This window comes from Photinus pyralis, unplaced genomic scaffold (assembly GCF_008802855.1).
Source record: "Photinus pyralis isolate 1611_PpyrPB1 unplaced genomic scaffold, Ppyr1.3 Ppyr1.4_LG6, whole genome shotgun sequence".
NCBI classification, from domain to species: Eukaryota; Metazoa; Arthropoda; class Insecta; order Coleoptera; family Lampyridae; genus Photinus; species Photinus pyralis.
Genome location: NW_022170663.1, coordinates 7,016,427 through 7,036,552, shown reverse-complemented (window position 1 = coordinate 7,036,552; position 20,126 = coordinate 7,016,427). Strand labels below are relative to the sequence as shown.

The window sequence follows — 20,126 nt, the reverse complement described above, 5'->3', positions numbered from 1 at the left end:
AATAAAATTGGATAAAAAGTATAAATAAAATTACATTAATGAGTCATAAGTAATAACCAAATTTCAACATGTGCTCTTAAGAACTAAATTTTATAATTGCATCCAAATAAGATGTACTCCTAGTCAAGATGTTCTCGATGTACCTACTGTCTTCATTAATGTAATTTTATTTATACTTTTTATCCAATTTTATTCAACTCAATGTCGCTGCATTTTATATATATCAAATGACGCATAGCCTGATGATGGGTGGTTAACCCGAAATCGATTGCTTTATAGAAACAATAAACATTTGTGGTTCCTTTTAATATTTCAAAGAATCTCAACGAACCAAAAAAATGGAGAACTTCATTACATATAATGTTTAACAAATAGCCAAGGGATTGTTCTCTATCGAATAAACCGAAAATTGGACCACCCAATCCTCACTTTTGCGGGGGTAGGCGGACAACTTTGTAATTTTACATAGAAACCCACATTTTTTATTCCATGTTTCGATCTACTAAAAAAATTATGAAGATGTTCCAAACATTTGTTCTCGTAGTAACAGGTAGCGTTGTAACCACAGAAGCTATTGCAGCAAATTTTCTTAGTTAACAAATGGAATAATTTCCGAAAAATAACAAGAAATGTAACTTTATAATAGGCGATAGGAAAGCTCTCCGAAAGACGTACATTTAAAAAATACGTTCAAATCCGATGAATAGTTCGCGAGAAATCAGCTTTTGGCTTTGGAACTTATTTTCGAGACAACCAAAAATGATTTTGCAAATCGATTTATTAAAGTTTGAACTTTTTTCAGGCTTCTATTTGAACAAAATGAATGATTTTTATTAATCCGAGTGCCAACGGCCTATTATAGAGTTACGTTTCTTGTTATATTTCGCAAGTAATTCCATTTGTTAGTTAACTAAAAAAAAAATTCATGGTCCTTCGATTTACAAAAATCATCGGGCCAATATCCGGGGAAGATTGTTTTAAGCGCTTATTCTTTTTCGTAGTTCATAGCAATCGTAACTTTAATGAAAAGAAAACAACACAAGAAAATAACATTCACTAGTGGGGGTCCCACAGACCAATGGCACTTCCAATTGCTTATTTTTGCGACAACCATGTTCTGCTCCATGTTAAAGTTTGGAACTTGCCATGAATAGTTTGAAATCAAAATAATCTAATATTGGATGTTTGCATTTTTACTTTGGCATTTATACAATAAAGTGGGCCTTACACGTGCATTCATTTCTGTAAACGGACCAAGTTCAAAGACATCAAACATGGCGTTAATTCAAAGTTCGACGAAATGAATGCGCGTAGAAGGCCTGCTTAACAGAAACTGACAAACAATTTTTGTTGAAGAAGCATAAAATCGCAGAGCGCCAATCTAAATCAAGGCTTTCCAAACCATTGTGGGTCAGAAACCCCTTTTCCAACATAAACTGATACCTCAGACCCGCCTAGCCAAATTCATATAAAAATCTGAGCAGAGTTTTTCGTCTTGTACGAACTTGTGCACGCCTATCGACTTGTTGAGTTTTTATGTGATGGTTTTGTCCGTCTGTGCGTCTGTTACTCGTCTAACACGAGAACGAAAAGAAATCGCGATTTCGAACCTTCGCCAATCGATTTCTACGAGTTCAAGAAGCAGTGCTATTGGATATGAGCCGGATTAAAAATTTGGTTTACGAATACGAGCCGAGTGAAAAAAATTCCCCTACTGAAAATCATATGCGCTTCTTTGTATCTTGTTTCAAAGTACAACAATGATACTTCCTACTAAATTATTAGTCATTCATATAACAAGTTGGCGAATGTAACTCGAATGATACAGTATCTTTAACAGGCGTTGATTTTTTGACCTTGTCCACCCCCAAAATCAGTTTTCGTTTATGTCGATCCCTGGGAAAGCGATTTCGACACCCGGGACCACTGATTTTATTTTTACTTTTTTTGCCAGTACGAATTTTAATTGGGAGATTCGGGGATTTAATGTTTCTTGTCGTTCTCACGAATGTTTTGATAGTTTTTGTATTCAAAGCATGTTCGAAACGCGTGTTTTCGTTGCCGCTTCCACGTAAACATAGATACCTTAAGGCATAGGTACCTACTTATCTTATCTCACCGTACATAAAAACAATATGTAGCCTTGAATTTCGGAGTTGGTTTGAAAGTTGATAAAATAAGATTGCACTTCGTCGAGATCTTTTGGGGACAGATCAGTTGAGTGTAGGCGATCGAGTTGTCTGCGGAGATTTTGGGAAAATTACTGATTTGTGTAGCTTAGAGCGGTAAACCTGAACTTTCTCGTGTCATTACGAGGTAATTACTGTATTATTTTTAGGTATTGCATTAGTCACCAGAACTAAATATCCGCGAGACACCACAAAAGTAAATATTGAACTGAAGGTGTAGCAAGCAGTTCGTGGGAAACTAGTAATAATTGCGTAATCTCTACAAGGAACCCTCGCTTCCACTGCTTTTCGTAATCTTATCTTTGGCAGTAATAAGGCATGTCATGTGCTCGTGATAATAGTAACTAAAGTGTAGTGTAAAGTCGGTCCGCTGTAATGGTAAAAATGGGGAAAATAAAAGACTTCTTTTGGGGAGGCTGTGCGTGCCCTAACATAAAGCGGTATTTAATCCGTGAGATCCGTCTATACGTCACTAATGCTCAATTTTTTGTTACAGCCGAAAATGGTTACCGCCGCCATTACGCAAACTATCGCAAGGAAAAGTGGAAAAGAGTCAGTCACCTGCAGATCGGCCACCCTTAAAGAAGACAGGATCGGATAAAAGAATTAAGGTAAGATTTGCAGATTTGTCATTTATCCCCATCGACTAATAAATACTTCGTACTAAACTTTATTCTCGACTACGGAAAAGTAGGCACTCCTCTCTTTATTTGTTGGACATTCTTTGCATTTTCCCAAAAGTGTCCGAGGGAGCATCTCGGTTAATTATTCACGTTTGAAATTCACGGGGTTGACGGACGCGTCTGCTTATTTTATTTCTTAGAGCTGTCTTTTATATTATTTATTCTGTTTACTTCGAAGTAAAATTGGAAATCCAATTTTCTTTGCTGACGTGATTAGGTACGTCATACTGCCATCTTCGTTGACGCTCCGTTATTAATGTTGACGTTTTTTTTAATGCAGAAATCGATTTGGTACAGCATCGTTGTGAAGATTACGCGTTTCGCAAATGTATATGCAGGCGTTGTTAAAAAATTACAGCAAAATGAAAACTACAGTTATTTTTTATAGTCGAAACTGAAAACTTCAGGAAATGTATTCGTTCGTGTTTCAAACTAAGAATCCTTATTTTACCGGATAGTCCAGTTCATCAATGGCGTCTTCAATCACCGTTTTGGAATTACGTTTTCGCTTTTCTAGTTTTGGGACTATAGCACTCGTTTAATTATTGTAGGTGTGAGTATTTTAGACCAGTCATTCATTGGTAAGATTTGTGATTGTCAGCCAGGAGAAGCGATGTCAGGGACGGCGAAGAATCCTTTATGTGCATCTTCTAACATGGCAAGTTTCCACAGAAGATTTTAGCTTACTTGGATTACACTTTCTCACGTGAGATCTTTAATAAATAAGTAATATTCGCAGGTTCTGTATACAATTTTGTTTGCAAAAACAAGGCTTCTGCAAACCACCGAACTGGATCACGTTTCGTTTACTAAATTTCCCCAATCCCTAGTCCTAGCACTAAGTTATTTATGGATGGAAGTCAAACTCAAAATTTTCTTTTAATTAGAAAGCGATAAAAACCAATGCACTTACAATTCTGAGTCGGTTTTTAATTCTAAAGTCTGAAAATTTCTTCGAAGAAGTTTGAGTTTGATGCGCACACACAATGGCCCATATGAATAAAAGGGAGCATATGCTTATACTTGCAAAATTCTAAGTAAATACTCGTAAGTGTTCCTTCACACTGGGCGACTTAGCTTCGCTGCTGAGCAGGGGGGCGGGACGAAGGTATTTACTTTGAATTTTGCAAGTATGTATAAGCCTATGCTCCCTTTTATTCATATGGGCCAATTTCGGAGATTGTGCTATTTTGAAAAACATGCTGGTGTTTCAAGAATTTACGACTGAAACATTTTTGTATTGAAAACCAGGTAGTTTTTTGAATATAGCACAATTGCGAGGAGGTCATGACTATTAAATCTTTGCTCTTCGTACTTTCTATAGGTTTCACATGGTGCCTGGCTTAAGAAACTATTATTCTGTTCCTAATCCGGACAGAAGAGAAGTTCCTCGGTATTATGATAGTGATTTAATGTTCCTATATCGTTATCTCTTAATAATCTATTTTGTTACCCATTATTTATATTTGTTAGGCATTTGTTAAGTTATATCTAGTTTTATAGTTTTCCTTATCTTTGTACATACCAAAAATCTAAACAAATTTAGGCTCTCTAGGACCGTGTAGCTACCGGTTGATATTTAGAAGGTTTGAAGTTCCGTACTTCTCGTACTTTCTATAGGTTGCACGCGGCGCGTGGTTTAATGAGCTAAAAGGTATTCTGTTGCTAATCAGGACACGGGGAGTTTGCCCATATCATTAAATATTCCTATATCGTTCCTTATATTATCTCTTAATGAATAGTTTTTTTGTTATCCACTGTTTATTCTACATTTGTATTTGTTGCGTATTTATTAGGCTATATCATGTTTTTGTCTGCATTAAAAATTTATAAAAATTAGACCTCTCAAGTCCGTGTAGCTATCAGTTTTTATTTTCTACACCCCTTACACATTCAGGTGCATGTGAAATTTTCGTTGAGGTACGATGTTGCTGTTTTTAATGGTCGTTCCCTCAATAAATCATTGCGAGTTGCCGCACATTAAATTCTCAACGGAGATAGGTCTACGTTCAAATCAGTATTAGCGTAGTAACCTTGTTTAACGGTAAGTAGAATCCAATTTTTCTATAAATTCTTATAGGAATAGAAATGCTCATGAGAAAAATTAAGTTGCATCGGCAGTTCCGCTGCAAGTAATTTGTTGACCAATTCTTTTGTTTTTTATTAAATGGGAAAATAATTCCCTGTGTGAACATTAAGTCATTTTAATTTTTATTGGGTCACCGAGCTTTTCAAGGCTGTATGCTGAGCTTCAGAATTCTGTAAAGTCAGCTTTTTTTACCAAGCCGCGCCTAATTTGCAAAGTTGCAAAAGTAACCTATGCGATCTATTTCAAACGGGTAATTCAAAACCAAAACCAGACAATGGGGATACAATTTGGAACAAATAATTCATTGACGAACGTGTGAGAAGATTACTAAAAGCTAGCCGTATTACAATCGACAAAATAAAAACTAGTTATGGCTGTTATGACTTATGAGTAATATTTGTTTGGTGCAATGTTCTTGAAACCTTGACTCTTTTTAAACTGAGAGATCAAGGGGAAAAATCGCAAACAATTTAACGCAAATAAATGCTCTAGTTACAAAATCCGAATCCAAAAGGTCGAATCGACGTAAAATCTATTTTTATTACATTTTTGGATTCTACGTAAAATTTCAGTTCTTTTGATACCTACCCACATGTCGATATCTAGAATTTATCGTTTTTAAGTATAGTACTTGAAAAAAGGGCGGATGCAGACCGTGAAAATTGCTTACTCGAAAACGGTTAGTAGTTATGTCAACCCATTTTTAGTAGTGCATAGAAAAAGAATAGGGCTTTCTTTTAGTGTACTCGTATTATAAAAAGTAAAGTCGCGTATAACCGCACCTATAGAGAGATCCAAATTTAGAAAATTTCAAAGACTCTTTTTTAAATGAAATTAACCACAATGGTTTGAGTTGGGGCATACCCCACCAATTGGTTGAGAGACGATGGACCAGGGGACCTCCCAAGACGAATTGAGTTTTGTAAATGGCTAATGTTGAGGGATCAGGAAGATGGTAATTTTTTTGGGAACATTAGTCAAATTTAGAAAAAATGGCGTGTTGAAATGCGATCAAAATTATTTTTTCAATCGAGAACTACACTTCTAAAAGTGTTGTAGTTTTAATGTGTGCTAGGCCTCTCAGAGCAGGAGAAGACATGATCTGGAGAGTAAGAAATGCACTACAAGAGATTGAATCACAAGTGATAGAATAGAACATTAAGAAAAAGAATTGAATTTTGTTTGAAACGCAAAGGCGCTGATTTTAAGCAATTCTTTCCTTGTTTTTTTTTTGTTTAAAATGCAATTGTCATAAAATCATGGCCAACAACTAGAAAGAAAATCCGAAAAAAATGGTATCCATTCAATGAACTGGGATGAAGTCAAAAATCAAAAGTCTTAAATTTGGATCTCCATAGGTGCAGTCGTACGCAACTTAACTTTTTTTAAGTGTACTAAAAGAAAGCCCTTTTCTTTCTACACTGATAAAAATTGGTTGCCATAGCTACAACCGTTTTCAAGTAATCAATTTTCAAGTTACCGTCTGCATTCGCCATCTTTTTAAGTCAAAATAACTTGAAAATCATAAATTATAGTTATCGACATGTGGGTACCAAAAGAACTGAAGATTTACGAAAATGCAATAAAAAATAGGGGTTGCGATTTAAAATAACGAAGTTACTAGCTACTTCCTGTATTTCTGGAAGTGCCACATTTTGAAAATATTATTTAGTATATATCGATTCGGCCTTCAGAGTACAAATTTTCAAACATCTACTCGTAGACGCTTTAGCACAGTTTTTAGCAATGACACCTGCCAACAGTATTTTAGAAACTTTATCTTCTATAAATTACCTACTTCCTATATTTTTCGGTATGCCTTGTGCTTTAGGTACACGTGATTTTCGTAAATAAAATTAAAAAGACTTATCTAGTAAAAATGTGAGAGATTGTACCCAAAATTGCCGTCTTTTTTTTATTGGATCGTTCGTAAACCGCATTAAAGTTGCCTCTTACTTTACACCATGGTCTTGAAATTCTCACATGTAATTCAGATTTCAATTTTATTAATTATGGTTATATTACTTCAAATTTGTTCAGATGGCATTCAAACATTATCCTTTATAACCCATAAATGCAATATATTTCACAAATTTCAACTATAATGCAGGGGTATATCGTATCCTGTACGTATACATGTCAAAGGAATACATTTAGTATTTGGTAAGCCAGCGATTTAGGCAGAAATCCGCAACCCCTTTGTACGGTGGTACGGTGATGAGCTTTTTTGTCCAATTATTCTTTCATGAAACATAAGGGATCATTTTAAAAGGATTATACTTTTCGATTTATCAATATTATTATCAGATAACGGTGCGCGATAGAAAAATGTGGTTTTAGTCGATATTAGGTATCCCAAGTTATCCGCTACAGTCTATACTTTCCATTATAGCCTCCAGTCCAGTATCTTAGATTAATTTATTGCGGCTATGGTCTTAATCGTAAACCACTTTATACATTAATTGATTACTTAATTATTTAATTGATAATTCGATAATTAAAGGCGCCTCGAATGGACAGAACATTGTTGGCATTTTACTCTTTCAAAAAGTTGATGTCCTGCTACGATAATACGTTCCGTTCCTAAAAGAGTAGTTTGTCTAGATAAATGTTTTGTTAAAACGATTTCCACCCTTTCGCCAAAAAAACGTATGAACTAATGCTTTTAAAGGACGGAACAACAGGTTGAACAAACTCTTGAAACCAGATTCAAATATCTTTGAATTCGTACACATTTTGAAGAATGCCGCAGAATACATGGACTATATGTATACGATTGGCAATACTTATATTTGGAAGGGAAAAGAAGAAAAAAGAAGTAGGTAGGTACGTAAAATTGGACGGACATCCACACATTGCTCAATAGTTTCCTTTGCATCGGCAGAAGATCAACTTCAGAAGCTCAGGGGGTGTTGGACCTTTCGAGCTTTGTACAGGCATATTTGTCCATATTTTTTTGCAACTCTAGTCTTCAGGGTCGTTTCCATTACCGAGATTTGATGGTAGACTCGTAAGCGGGATGTATCTTAAGCTGGATTCTGGAAGAAATGAAGATAAAGTAAATGTACTTTCTGTCACTGATTCGGTGAACCGTTTATATCTAATGTTTTCAAGAGAATCATCATCTTTATTGCCACCAACCAAAGGGATGAAAAATGTTCACCAATGACAGTGAGCAAAGGAGAAGCGACTCTCTCAATTTAAACTTTACGTTTTCACCGTGTATCTCAGAAACAAACGTAGCTAGATTGATTCGGTTTGCGGTATTAAAAGTTTCACAAAAAAGTGGCAAGTGGAAAATCGGTTACTTGAGCTGAAATTAACTGTTTTTGGCGTTTTTTGGCTCTTGATCATGTGGAAAAATCTATTTAGTTTAATTAATGTTTCATAAACCATTTGATCTTAAAATGAACTTTTTCCGGGAGCGAATTTTCAGAGAGTGCATCGTTCTGGAAGCTAATTGTAGTAATTCTTACGCGTTACGGCTCTTTAGGAGTGAATTGTTCGGGGGCGAATTATACATACCATTTTTATATGAAAATCGATCAAAATTTAAAATTGATGTAATAAAAATATCGATTCTTAAAATTTAAATCCATTCATACAAATCACACCATTTGTTTTGGTCGCGAGACACTCTTTTTTATAAAGTCCAAATAATAAATTACGAAATTACAATCATTTCTTCTAAACACAATCTTATCGTTGAAAAACTTTCATTTTTTTATCTGAAATTGTTTGAAAATGCGAGCCTGGATAATTAGTACAAACTTAGTGATTTGGTTCTCATTTATCACACGAACAATATCCGTTCCTTATTGTCTTGTGGAATGTCGATATTTTCCACAAACTGTGCAACAGAAGCTACCAAGGATTTTGCAAAAGCAGGATAAAAAGTTTGAGATTTTTAAAAGAGAAAGGCTGAATATCAAATTTGAAAAGTTGAAAGTCAGAGTGGGCTATGTTAAAAAACTAAGTACTTATAATAAAAATTAGTCTGATTTTTCAAATGTTGTACCCTTTTTTTCTCATTGTTGGGACCATTATGGTTTTCAATACTTTTTTAATGAGATTGTATGAAAATCATAAATGCTATTGTGGCGAGAACAAAAAGGGAAGTAACTCCAGTGCAAAACTTTACATAAAGAAATTACTGACCGTATAGGTAAGTTCCTTTTTTTTTAAGATAAATACTTCTACATAAACTATCCCTTTAAGGATAAGGGAAGGTTTTATATACTTCGACTTTCAGTAAGCAGGAGGTCATTTTCTTTATGTGCGTTCTTAACATTTGATTTGATTTGATATGGGTATAATGTTTTTAATTCTTCTGTTCTCAGTATGCATCCCCATGTTTCCAAAAATAAAAAACGCTTTAAGATCTACGGGAAATGGAAACTTCTGAAGGAAGCTTTCCGTTCAGTACAGTTTCATGAGCACGTATTTAACATATACCTATCTCAAAATTAATGGGGCAAGATGTTTCGTCTTAAAAAAGCAATGTCTCAGAAATTTGCATGGTAACTTGCAAAAACCTCCTGGGTCATCATTTTGCGTCCCTCATATTTTCTGTTTTGTCTGTTTCCACCTTAGCTTAGGTTGACCACCCTCGGTAAATAGGAATAATAGGAAAGGCTTTTGCCTTATGGTTTATTAATTATTGAGACATGCTACGTGAGTTTAAAATAAGGTCTTTCGGACGAGGGGCGTCGATTAAATTTCGTTTCAATTATTCACGTAGAGAATTACTGGGGACGGCGCCGGTAAAACTATCGATGCTTTCTGGTACTATTTTTATTCATTGGTTCGTCAGTAATCCCACCAAACTACTCTACAGAGGAAAAGTATTACGGCAATTAACTATGATAGTTAATGCGCCGCATGCGATTTTACACATCTGGACTTTTACCGCAACAACAGCCGGTATTTATTTGTTTATTGTCGCCTTTAGTGTTTTTCGAAATTTTCCGAATTAATTATCGGATCGAGATTTTAGAAACCGAGCACAAATTGACCTTGTTTCTATACTCTATGTATTTCGTCCGCTACAACCTTACGTAATGTTTTATAATAAAAGTACGTGGTGTATTGCAAATTAGGTTCAATTAAACCAATTTATATTAGGTAACCGCGTGCAGTTCGCTTGACAGTTTTCGGCGGAAATCAGAAGCTGTCGATGGGCGTAATTAAAAGTTAATTAATTACGTTTTAAGGTATGTGTTTGCACAACCTTTCTATATGCAAATGCGGCCAGGTAGAACAATTCTCAAGGCTGCAACAGTCAGTCTGGAACACAAAACACGCGCATCATGTAGAGATTTTGTGTTATTACGTTTGCATTTGGTTACAGGTTCCGCCCGATATGGGTAACAAAACGTCGGTGTCGGAGGGTGAGGACGAAGAAGAGAGAACGGTCACGCTGAGGGGAATTACGCCGATCGCTCCGTCGGAATTCACAAACGGCGGCGGCGAAGAAGCGGACGACGAAGTCGAACTGCCTCCGCCGATGAAGCCGATACAGGAATCAATTTTGGTGACGGCCGGACCTCCAGGTGCCGTACCAACGATCGACGAGAATTCCTGCAAGCGTGTAAGTAACCCAAAATTTGATCGAATCACGTGCATGTAAGCAATTAATTTTTAATGTTGGTCCAACAGGTGTCTAGTTTAACACTCAAGTCCCTGGAAGGTGCCACTTCTGCAGATTTGGCAGAGATTGAGCAAATTGTTAAGGAAAGAATGGTGCGAAATTTGGCAATACTAACACAGTTCAGAGTATTTTATTTAATAGAGCATGCCTTCGTTCCCTTTTAGTTTTTTTGGGTGTAGCAGTATGAAGACTAGTTGTAGTTTAGTAGTTCCCCAGAGAATTGCACTGTCAATCTACCCGATGCACTTGTTGATCGTTTCAACTAATGCGGTTAAAATGATCACTAATGGTTTCCGTTTTTTCGTTCGAAAGTGCATGATTTTGGCATGAAACTATCATTCCATCCGCAGTCGGTTGATTCAATCTATTTTCCAGGAGCAACACACCGAAAATTTGGAGCGGAATTCCTTGCTGCGCGACACGAAATCATCGGATGCAATTGCCGAGTGCGGAAGTGGTGTCAATTACCATCGCGATCTTTCAGCGCAATCTTCGTCGAATGAGGCTACCGCCTTAGCGTTTAGTGGTGACGAAAGTGATAAACCGACAGAGGACGTTATAGATAGTGCGAAAAATATGGAAACTCAGATACGTAAAAGACAGTTTGTGTTAAGAGAACTTGTTGAAACCGAAGACGCGTACGTGCGCGATTTAGCTTTGATTGTCGATGGGTACATTGCGACAATGCGCGATCCCGACTGCGAAATTCCCATGCCAGAAGATCTAAGGGGTGGAAAGGATAAGATGGTGTTCGGCAATATAGAAGCCATTTTCGAATGGCATCGAGAGTAAGTTGTCGATCGTGCACTAGTACCTTTTTTATCACATTCAAATTGCAGATTCTTCCTTAAAGCTCTTAAAAGATGCATAGAGCACCCAACTGAATTAGGTCCCTTATTTAAACGTTACGATAGAAAGCTTCATATGTACGTAGTCTATTGTAAAAATAAGCCAGTCTCCGAGTATATAGTATCAGAATATCTAGAAACCTATTTTGAAGAGTTGCGAATTAAGTTAGGACATAAGCTTCAACTGTGCGATTTGCTCATTAAACCTGTACAAAGAATTATGAAATATCAGCTACTGTTAAAAGATATCCTGAAACATACGGAGAGGGCCGGATTGCGTGCCGAAGCAGAATCTTTGAAAAGTGCTTTAGAAGTTATGATAGTCGTTCCTAAGGCTGCTAATGATATGATGGACGTTGGGCGGCTTCAAGGATTTGATGTAAGTAGTACACTGTAAATTCTCTTTACGGTATTATGTTTTGGGGCTCAAGTTCTCTTTTAAAACAAATAATTATTAGATGTATTGTGGGTGTGGGAATTTTTTTAAGGCATAAACTTTCCTTTTTCAAAATTTCAAGCGGAATGTATGCCATTATCAATTTCCTTGACCTTTATTTTTGTATGGAACGCCCGGTATATTCTTATACAGTATGTTATAAACTCATATTTGCTGCTTCACTCTTCATTGGGGGATCAACTCTCTCCCAATCCTAAATGCAATTAATTAAAAAACGATTGATTTCCAGGGTAAAATCACTGCTCAAGGGAAATTACTCCTCCACGGTCCACTTACCTGCTCAGATGGATCCGGCAGTAGTAGTAATGCTCTAATAGGAAAAAGTAAAGAGCTTCTAGTATTTCTTTTCGAACAAAGTATGATATTTTCGGAGGCGGTGGGCAAGAAAACTCAATTTAGCAGTCCGCAGTACTTCTACAAAGCTCACATACAAGTAAGAGCGCGTTGGTAAAGCGAAGAATCCGTTGCTAATTTCCATTTTTTAGGTTAACAAGATGGTGTTAAATACGCTCGACGACGGCTTCACAGTACGATCGACCGACCCCGGCAAGCCAAACCTCGCCTTCACCTGCCAGACGTCGTCGCCCGAGCTGCTAGAACAGTGGATAACGACGATAGATAATATTTTACAGACACAAAAGGACTTCCTCAAAGCAATTCAAAGTCCGATCGCGTATCAAAAAGAACTTACCAAAGAAGCGTGAGTATAACATTTCGCCTTCTAGGGCTTGGGATTCCGCAAACTCTGTGCTGGTTGTGATTTGTGACGGACTGATACTAATATATCTCTACCTGTTTTAACTTGTTTAAGCTACAATAAAACAGAAACTGTGGAAGATTTATTTATTTTTCATTTTAGCGCGTTCTCAACAAACATTCCACATTTTCTGTTTGATTACTGTGCTGGTTTGGGGACTAAAATAAATGGTTGAGTGGTGCCATGTTGGCAAGTTTTTCTAGCTCTAACAACCTTTCTTCTCCATCGACCTAAGCTTGTGCGAAATTGCGCGAAACAATTGCGTTTAGCAAAATTGTTTCGCGAAATTTTGAGTATGTAGATGCATTTTCAATTTTTCCAAAAGCACTTGATTATCGACCATTGGGTAATTTATTTTATACACGAGAAGGGCAATCGTTTCTTTCTTTTCGATCGTGAGAAGGTACGTTATTGTAATTTTGAAACTGAATGACAATCACAGACAAATTTTGAAGCTATTAGTTTTATTGCTCTGTGTATTTTGATTATTTGTTTTGCTTGGGACATAATGACTAGGGTTCATTGAAGACGAAAAAGTAACTTTCAGAATGTGTTTCTCATTTCTGCTTTTGGTCATTACTTAGTAGGAGTAGATGGACAAGTTTGAACTAATCGAATCTTTTGAGTATTCGATGAGTTAGCTGTAATCCGCCAAAGAATTTTGATTCCATTGTAGACGAGACAATTTTAAACCAAGAAATAGAAACACTTTAAATGCATGATCAGTTGTGTAAAGAAGCTTTGTCATTTTTAATGCACGACAGATGGGAGTCCAAATTCTCATCTAGAAATTTATAAACGAACTCCGTCCACATCTCCAAACAATGTACCTTCTTACGACGCAACTTGTTTGTTGTCACATAGTAACACTTTAACTGTTAACGCTGAACCTTCTGCTTGCTCAAAAATTATAGTGATTGGTCGATTTACAATTTTCGTAGCACTAAATCATATAACGTGTATTTGCAAATGATAACAATCGCACGTTGAGAACCTATACCTGATTGAGCATGAACATTATATCACAAGATACGAATAATAATAATAATAAAGTGCTGCTACTTAATATAAAAATTTCGCCAATAATACTCTTTAAGATCTGATCTTACACATGAAGTGATATATGTTGTATTAACTGTACTGTTAATTGTATTATTATCTAAGTTTTGTCATGTACATAGAATGATGTATGTTTGTACATATATATTATATTGATTAATAAGCGATGAAAATGGAAATTTTCAATAGAATAAAATAATTAAATAAAAGTGCATCTTTTTTACACAATAAACACTTCCTAGGCAATTACTTCCGACGCTGGGACTGGCTTTTTGGGTTTTTTAGTATTGTTCGCTTGCTATGAGAGATGAAAACTTAACATTTAACTTGCCTGCACTTAATTAACGAATTTGGAATGTTTTTTTTTCTTGGGGGAAACGTTTTCTGCTTGAAACTCTGCCGCCAGTAAAAGGTTTATTATTTCATTACTTTTAAATTCTTCTAAATAGTCCTTTCTCGGATTTATGGCCAGTGTGGGATCCCGCCCTCCTTAGGAAAAGCGTTTCGTCGTCTTCGCCTTCGGCGGAGAACAGTCAGCGGAAGCACGCCGGACTTCACAAGGCGAACACCATTGGAATTCCGTCCGATGCCGAATTGAACGAGGCGAAACAGCCGCACACGCCGATAAATAAGCCAAGACTGAATATTTTCGGGTTTCGAAATACCCTTAGAAATAAACATAAGAGTGATGTACCTGTAGTGGAATCTCCAAAAGATGGCGATAAAAGTGATACTCCACGTCGATGGTCTGATGCCAATCACTCCACGGTAATTATAAATTGTTTCTTTTATTGCATGTCATTTATTTCGTATGGAGGAAGGATTCGAAGATTTTTAAATCTTATAATTTAAGAAATTCCTCTCTAACATGTGCTTCATTTGGCATTGGTATTGATGAGGCATGTCCTTCTGCATTTAAGGCGCCGCCGTCTGGATTTAGAAAAAAACGGTTTGTATGAAAGTTGCACCATAATTTAACTCAAAAACTCATAAATTACCCAAGTATTTTTGGAAAATTAAATTTACCTCCATACTCGCGCGCCCGATTAGAGAAAAAAAGAAAATCTCGCGTTTTGGATTTTTTGAGGTCGTTATCTCGTAATAAGATTTTGTGCTATTTTTAACATATTCCCATTTTGTGCTCTTATGGTTTTTCAGTTATTTAATTTATCAATTGTTATTTTTAAATCAACGTTTTTTATCTTATTAACGGAAGCGGAACATTTTTAGGATCGAACCATCAACTCGCTAGATAAGAAACATTGCTTCATAAAATAATCAACAATTGAGTAGGTATTACAAGTTTCAGTTTATAGAACTTGCGGTTTTGTAAGAGGGCATTTCTTTCTCTGTCGGCGAAATTACAAAGAGGAGTTACGAAAGGGATTCCCTAAGAGTATGTTATCTGTCGACCTGTCATAAATCTTAATCTTTTGAATGGAAAAACCATGCTAAATAATAACCGCTTGTCTCTTTTTTCGTAATTTCATACACTTGACCTTTAAAGCTCAAAGGACGGTATGATTTCTAAATTTTTATGAATGATTATTAGGTTCCTCATAGAGTTGATTAAAAATTGACTAACGAGCTCGTGATTTGTGCCCTTACAATCTACATGTTGAAGTTTCTATTTATTCTACGAATGATGTCATGGTAATAAAGATGATTTTAGAGAAAGCAGAAAAGGCCATTGAATTTTTTCGTTACTGGGAGATATTCCATGTCCCCCAGTATACAAAGACAATTTTGAATTTATCATTTTTCGCAAGACCTTCTTGCAAGTTTATACGCCCTATTCCATTACCATTAAAGGTGTTTTAGTTTCTTTTAGTATTCCGAAATAGTAACCATTTTAGTGAAAAAATAATAAAACAAATACAAATTGTGCACAACTCTTGTGTAGATAAAGTGCATTTTTGTAACACCCCTACGCCCCAATCGTTCTTTGTGAGTAACATCTTCCGACCCTCTGTTCTCGACATATTCGCACCTAAAGATTTGACCCTACCATTAGATATGCCTAGTCCAGATGTTACAATCGCCCTTTGTAAGTACGCTCGTCCGACAATCCGCTCTTGAGAATTATATTCGATGATAAGAGGTCGAGGAGGTGGACTATGGTTGGTAGAAATTAGTTCCTTTCGTTGAGACCTTTCATTAGAGCACCTTGAAAACGAAAACTAGTTACGCCCCCCAGTTCCTCTCTTGATAAGGGGTAAGAAAGAAAGGCGGTAGTTGGTAGAAAACAGTTCCTTTTGTTGAGACCTTTAATTCTTAAAAAAAAATGCGCTAAAAAACTCATCTAACATACAAAATAAATCTCATTCAATATTATCTGTAACAAAAGTTTGTGCGAGAACTATCTCATAAGTAAGTTGCATTGTTTTTAGCGTATTTTTGAAAAAAAAAATAGGCTATTATATTCGTTACGTCTGAATGGCTGGCTGGCTGTCCGGCTGAGATCTGAACAATTATAAAAGAATTATACAGTGCTGTCCCTACACTCAGACTCAAACCGAACCTTTCTCGCCTTTCGCATGGATTTAAAAGAAACTTATGAGATAGTCATCGTATATGATTGCGTGAACTTTAAAGATTAAAAAAATATCGAATTTTACTAATAATCTCCTTTCAAAATTGGACATTACCGTAACTCTATCTGACGCATGACACGAAAAAGCGACCCATTGTTAAATATAAACAATGGTATACTATTGTGTACAACTACAATGGTATAATACCAAATATTCCATGGTGTAACCGAAAGTAGGTATCTTACACATGAAAAATTGGGCGATTGCGGTGGCCATAGCAGATTTTTTTTCATAATGGGTTAAGGTTCTAAAATGTTTTATCCCTAAAAGGCCCAAAAGTCTCAAAATTTGAGTTTATATTGCTTGTACCTAGGTCTTTGAGTAGATCTTTTTGAATTTCTACTTTTATCAGCTGTGTGTAAAGGTGCAATATACATTTTAGAAGAAATTGTGCACGATTATTGCGGTGAGCACCATACGCATTTGGACCTCCCTTATTCAATTACCTCTGTATATTTGTACATGCATCATTTTATAATTTTAAGGCATGATTTCAATTGCATGAACTAATATTCTCTACTTTCTTAGGTATCATAATTGATTATGGATGCTTGCTCCAAAACTAACTCTAGAAAATAAATGGCTGTGATATTATTGTAGTAGATAGCAACTATTTGAACCAGATATACGTACAACTTGTAATTACTATACTTAGCATTAATATTATTTGAATACTCGATATACTGAAATGGAATGTGGGAAGCTCTACAAACTACAAAATGGTGAGCATGAAGATGCGATTTTCGTTTTGTGTTCGTGTTGGGTGGAATGTCGGTTACCTATTTTTATTGTTAATTTGCTTCAAGGTTTGCTCGTTTTTTGGTAAATTTAAATTCAATCATGTTTTTTTTGCAAAATTGGTAACTCAGGGTTGAATTGATCTTTTTCTATGTGGAAGTTTCAATCAATTCCAGTCCCTATCTCAGTTTGGGTAAGATTATAAATTTTTCAGAAAAATATTTTGTTAAATGACAAGGTTGCTCAGCTACAATCAGGAGGCTGCAATCCGAATTGATATATGGATCTTCTGTGGGCAACAGGAAAACAGAAACTTCTCACAGAATAAAATTTATTCCCACTGGTCAGGAAAGTGGAAGCGGCCTTGAAGTGAATTGAGTCTGACCTGCTTGATTACTTACCTATCAATGTGCTTTGAGATTTAGTGTTCTTTTGCAGTCTGCTACAACTAATACTAATATACGCTGTTTACAAAAACCCATGAATTCGGGCCGTCTTGCTTAATAAACATTTTTTACAGTGTGACCAAACGATAATGTCACCAGGAACTTTGGCGCGACTCGTTTGCGAATGGCCAGACTTGTCTTTAGGTGACATAGTTCACATTGTACAGTACGATGCGATAGAAGGATACCTAGTTCGTACCACAACTCATTTAGAAGAAATATGGCTGCCGGTCCACGTGTTGTCGAACTACAATAGGAAACCTTGGTCGTTTCGTTTTCGCAAGCCGAGCTTTCCTAGTCACGGCCGGCGATCCGTCGACGGCAACTCGCTGCAAGAGAATGTGATAAACGAGGTGTCTTGTCCCGAGTTTTTAGACAAAATGAAAAACTTAGCCGCGCAGTGCGGCTCGAAGGTTGTGTTTAAATGCAAGGTGAAGAGCTGCGGCGGAAATATGAAGATCAGTTGGAGAAAAACCGAACCGGATCCGTGCGTGATGCGAAGCAGCGGCAGATTTGTGCTAAATCGAAGTAATGGCGTCGCTTCTCTCACGATAAATAATAGCAGATTGTCGGATTCTGGAAGTTACTTGTGCACCATTTCAAATGAGATAGGATCTACACAGTGTTCGGCGATTTTGACGGTCACCGACTCGTTGCCTCCCCTAACCGAACCTAAGGCCAATGTGATTTCCTGCTCGAGCGTTTTACTAGAATGGGAAAATGATACGTACGACAAATTCTTGGTGGAATACTGCAAGATTGGTAGCGGAGAATGGCTGTCGCCCAACAATGGTCAAGCAATTACAGCTCGAGCGTACACTGTCGAACATTTAACAGCTGGCGAGACGTACAGTTTTCGCATTGTAGCCGCCCATAATAAATTGGTAGGTTTACCGAGTGCCGCCGTCACACTTCCCGTTGCCGATAGCATCAGATGGCAGCAGGAGCAGTTCAAGCGGCGGTATATCGAACTGGAAGAAATTGGAAGAGGACGATTTGCTATTGTTCGTAAGGCCAAAGATCGCGGTACCGGGCAGGAAGTTGCTTTGAAGGAAATCATCAGAAGAAAACAATCGCACAAGATTACCCAAGCTGAGTACGCGCTACTTGCCGGGATTCGATTTCAAAATATCATTCACGCTTTGGCACTGTTTGAAAACGCACCCATTCCCGGCGTTGACACAATTGTGCTCGAGCTGTAAGTACCCACGCAGATACTCTCCAGGTTTTCCCCAACCTTTACATTTCAGAGTGAAGGGAGCGTTGTTATTCGATTACATTTGTGAAAAGGAAATGTATACGGAATTAGAAATTAAAAATTACAGCAAGCAAGTGATATCTGCTGTGAATTGGTTGCACGACCAAAACCTAGCTCACTTGGATATCAAGGTTTCTCCCCAGCTTTGCTTTACTTTGTTTTCTAATAATAACTTGTTGCAGCCCGAAAATATAATGGTAGATCTTAGTGGTGTTGATCCGATACTGAAGTTAATTGACTTTGGTGATTGCGTCAACACCAACACTAGTGTGATACTCCCACCTGCTTGCCTAGAGTTCGCCTCGCCCGAATTAGTGCTCGGGCAACCTGTTGGCCAACACACCGATTTATGGGCGGTCGGAGTCCTTCTGTACGTCTTACTCAGTGGCGTATCGCCATTTTTAGATGATTCGGTTGAAGAAACAACTGCGAATATTTTGAAATGTGATTACTGCTTTCCTGACGAATACTTTAGTGATATTTCTCTTGCTGTTAGGGATTTAATTCAGAAGCTTTTAGTGCTCGTGCCTATTAAACGAATATCCATGGGGGACTGTTTGGACTCATCTTGGTTTAAGGAAGTAAGTGGTAACTTTTTATTCACTGATAATGCTCACTTTTCCATTTAGGTTAGGACAAAAGATGTTGGCATTTCTGCCACAAATCTTCAGACGTTTATGCAGCGACGGCATCCTGCCAATTTAACTTCAAAGACATCGACATTTTGTACTGATTAGATCTTACACGTTTCCATTTCAGTTTTGCAGCGGTTAGAAGAATTTTATTATTGTGACGATTTTGACAGATTGTATTGTGTGATGTTATTTATTATTAATTAAAGGAATATCGATATTTTTAATTGTTCGCTTAAGTACCTCGCAAATCCCATTCACCTTTATGCACCCAGATCCGATTGGCCCAACAGGACGACCAATTTGGCTTGACCCATGACTCGCGAACCCAAACCTTTTAATCTTGTAGATTGATCCACTAACTTTGAACCATGTTAACTCTTGAACTGAACCTTGCAGAAAGTTCAATTTCGAGAGGATACAGTTGTCAAATAACGTTCAATAGTATAATCGCTTTTCTTCTGGAAGCAATTAGAACATTTCAAATATACTAAATTTACAACCGATAGTCAGCGCGCCAGTATTTCAGAAGCATTTTTTATAGGTAGTGATGGAAATAAAGCTCAATGATAAATAAAAGAGGTTTTAAAAAAAATCAAACACACCACCCAATGAAAGCTGGGGGTGCAAACTTTAGATGGGCCACCTGGTAAATGTCGAAATTGATTTAAAAATGCTTCAGGTGAAATAATTAAATCATACACTTAAAAAAAATTGCTACTCCAA

General features: G+C 36.7%; 1 protein-coding gene across 1 annotated transcript in view; it reads left to right on the top strand.

Moving 5' to 3' along the window:
• LOC116174060 (triple functional domain protein-like) overlaps nucleotides 1-19,627 on the top strand; it is a 30,830-nt gene extending 11,203 nt beyond the window's left edge. Inside the window, exons 2-13 of the mRNA XM_031491836.1 lie at nucleotides 2,686-2,800; nucleotides 10,312-10,551; nucleotides 10,620-10,703; nucleotides 10,987-11,399; nucleotides 11,451-11,838; nucleotides 12,146-12,349; nucleotides 12,402-12,616; nucleotides 14,182-14,500; nucleotides 17,585-18,708; nucleotides 18,761-18,899; nucleotides 18,951-19,349; nucleotides 19,398-19,627. Coding sequence (XP_031347696.1) covers nucleotides 10,324-10,551; nucleotides 10,620-10,703; nucleotides 10,987-11,399; nucleotides 11,451-11,838; nucleotides 12,146-12,349; nucleotides 12,402-12,616; nucleotides 14,182-14,500; nucleotides 17,585-18,708; nucleotides 18,761-18,899; nucleotides 18,951-19,349; nucleotides 19,398-19,505 — 3,621 coding nt within the window. The 5' untranslated portion in view covers nucleotides 2,686-2,800; nucleotides 10,312-10,323 and the 3' untranslated portion in view covers nucleotides 19,506-19,627. The remainder of the gene's footprint in view (nucleotides 1-2,685; nucleotides 2,801-10,311; nucleotides 10,552-10,619; nucleotides 10,704-10,986; nucleotides 11,400-11,450; nucleotides 11,839-12,145; nucleotides 12,350-12,401; nucleotides 12,617-14,181; nucleotides 14,501-17,584; nucleotides 18,709-18,760; nucleotides 18,900-18,950; nucleotides 19,350-19,397) is intronic.
• The last annotated feature ends 499 nt before the right edge of the window (nucleotides 19,628-20,126 follow it).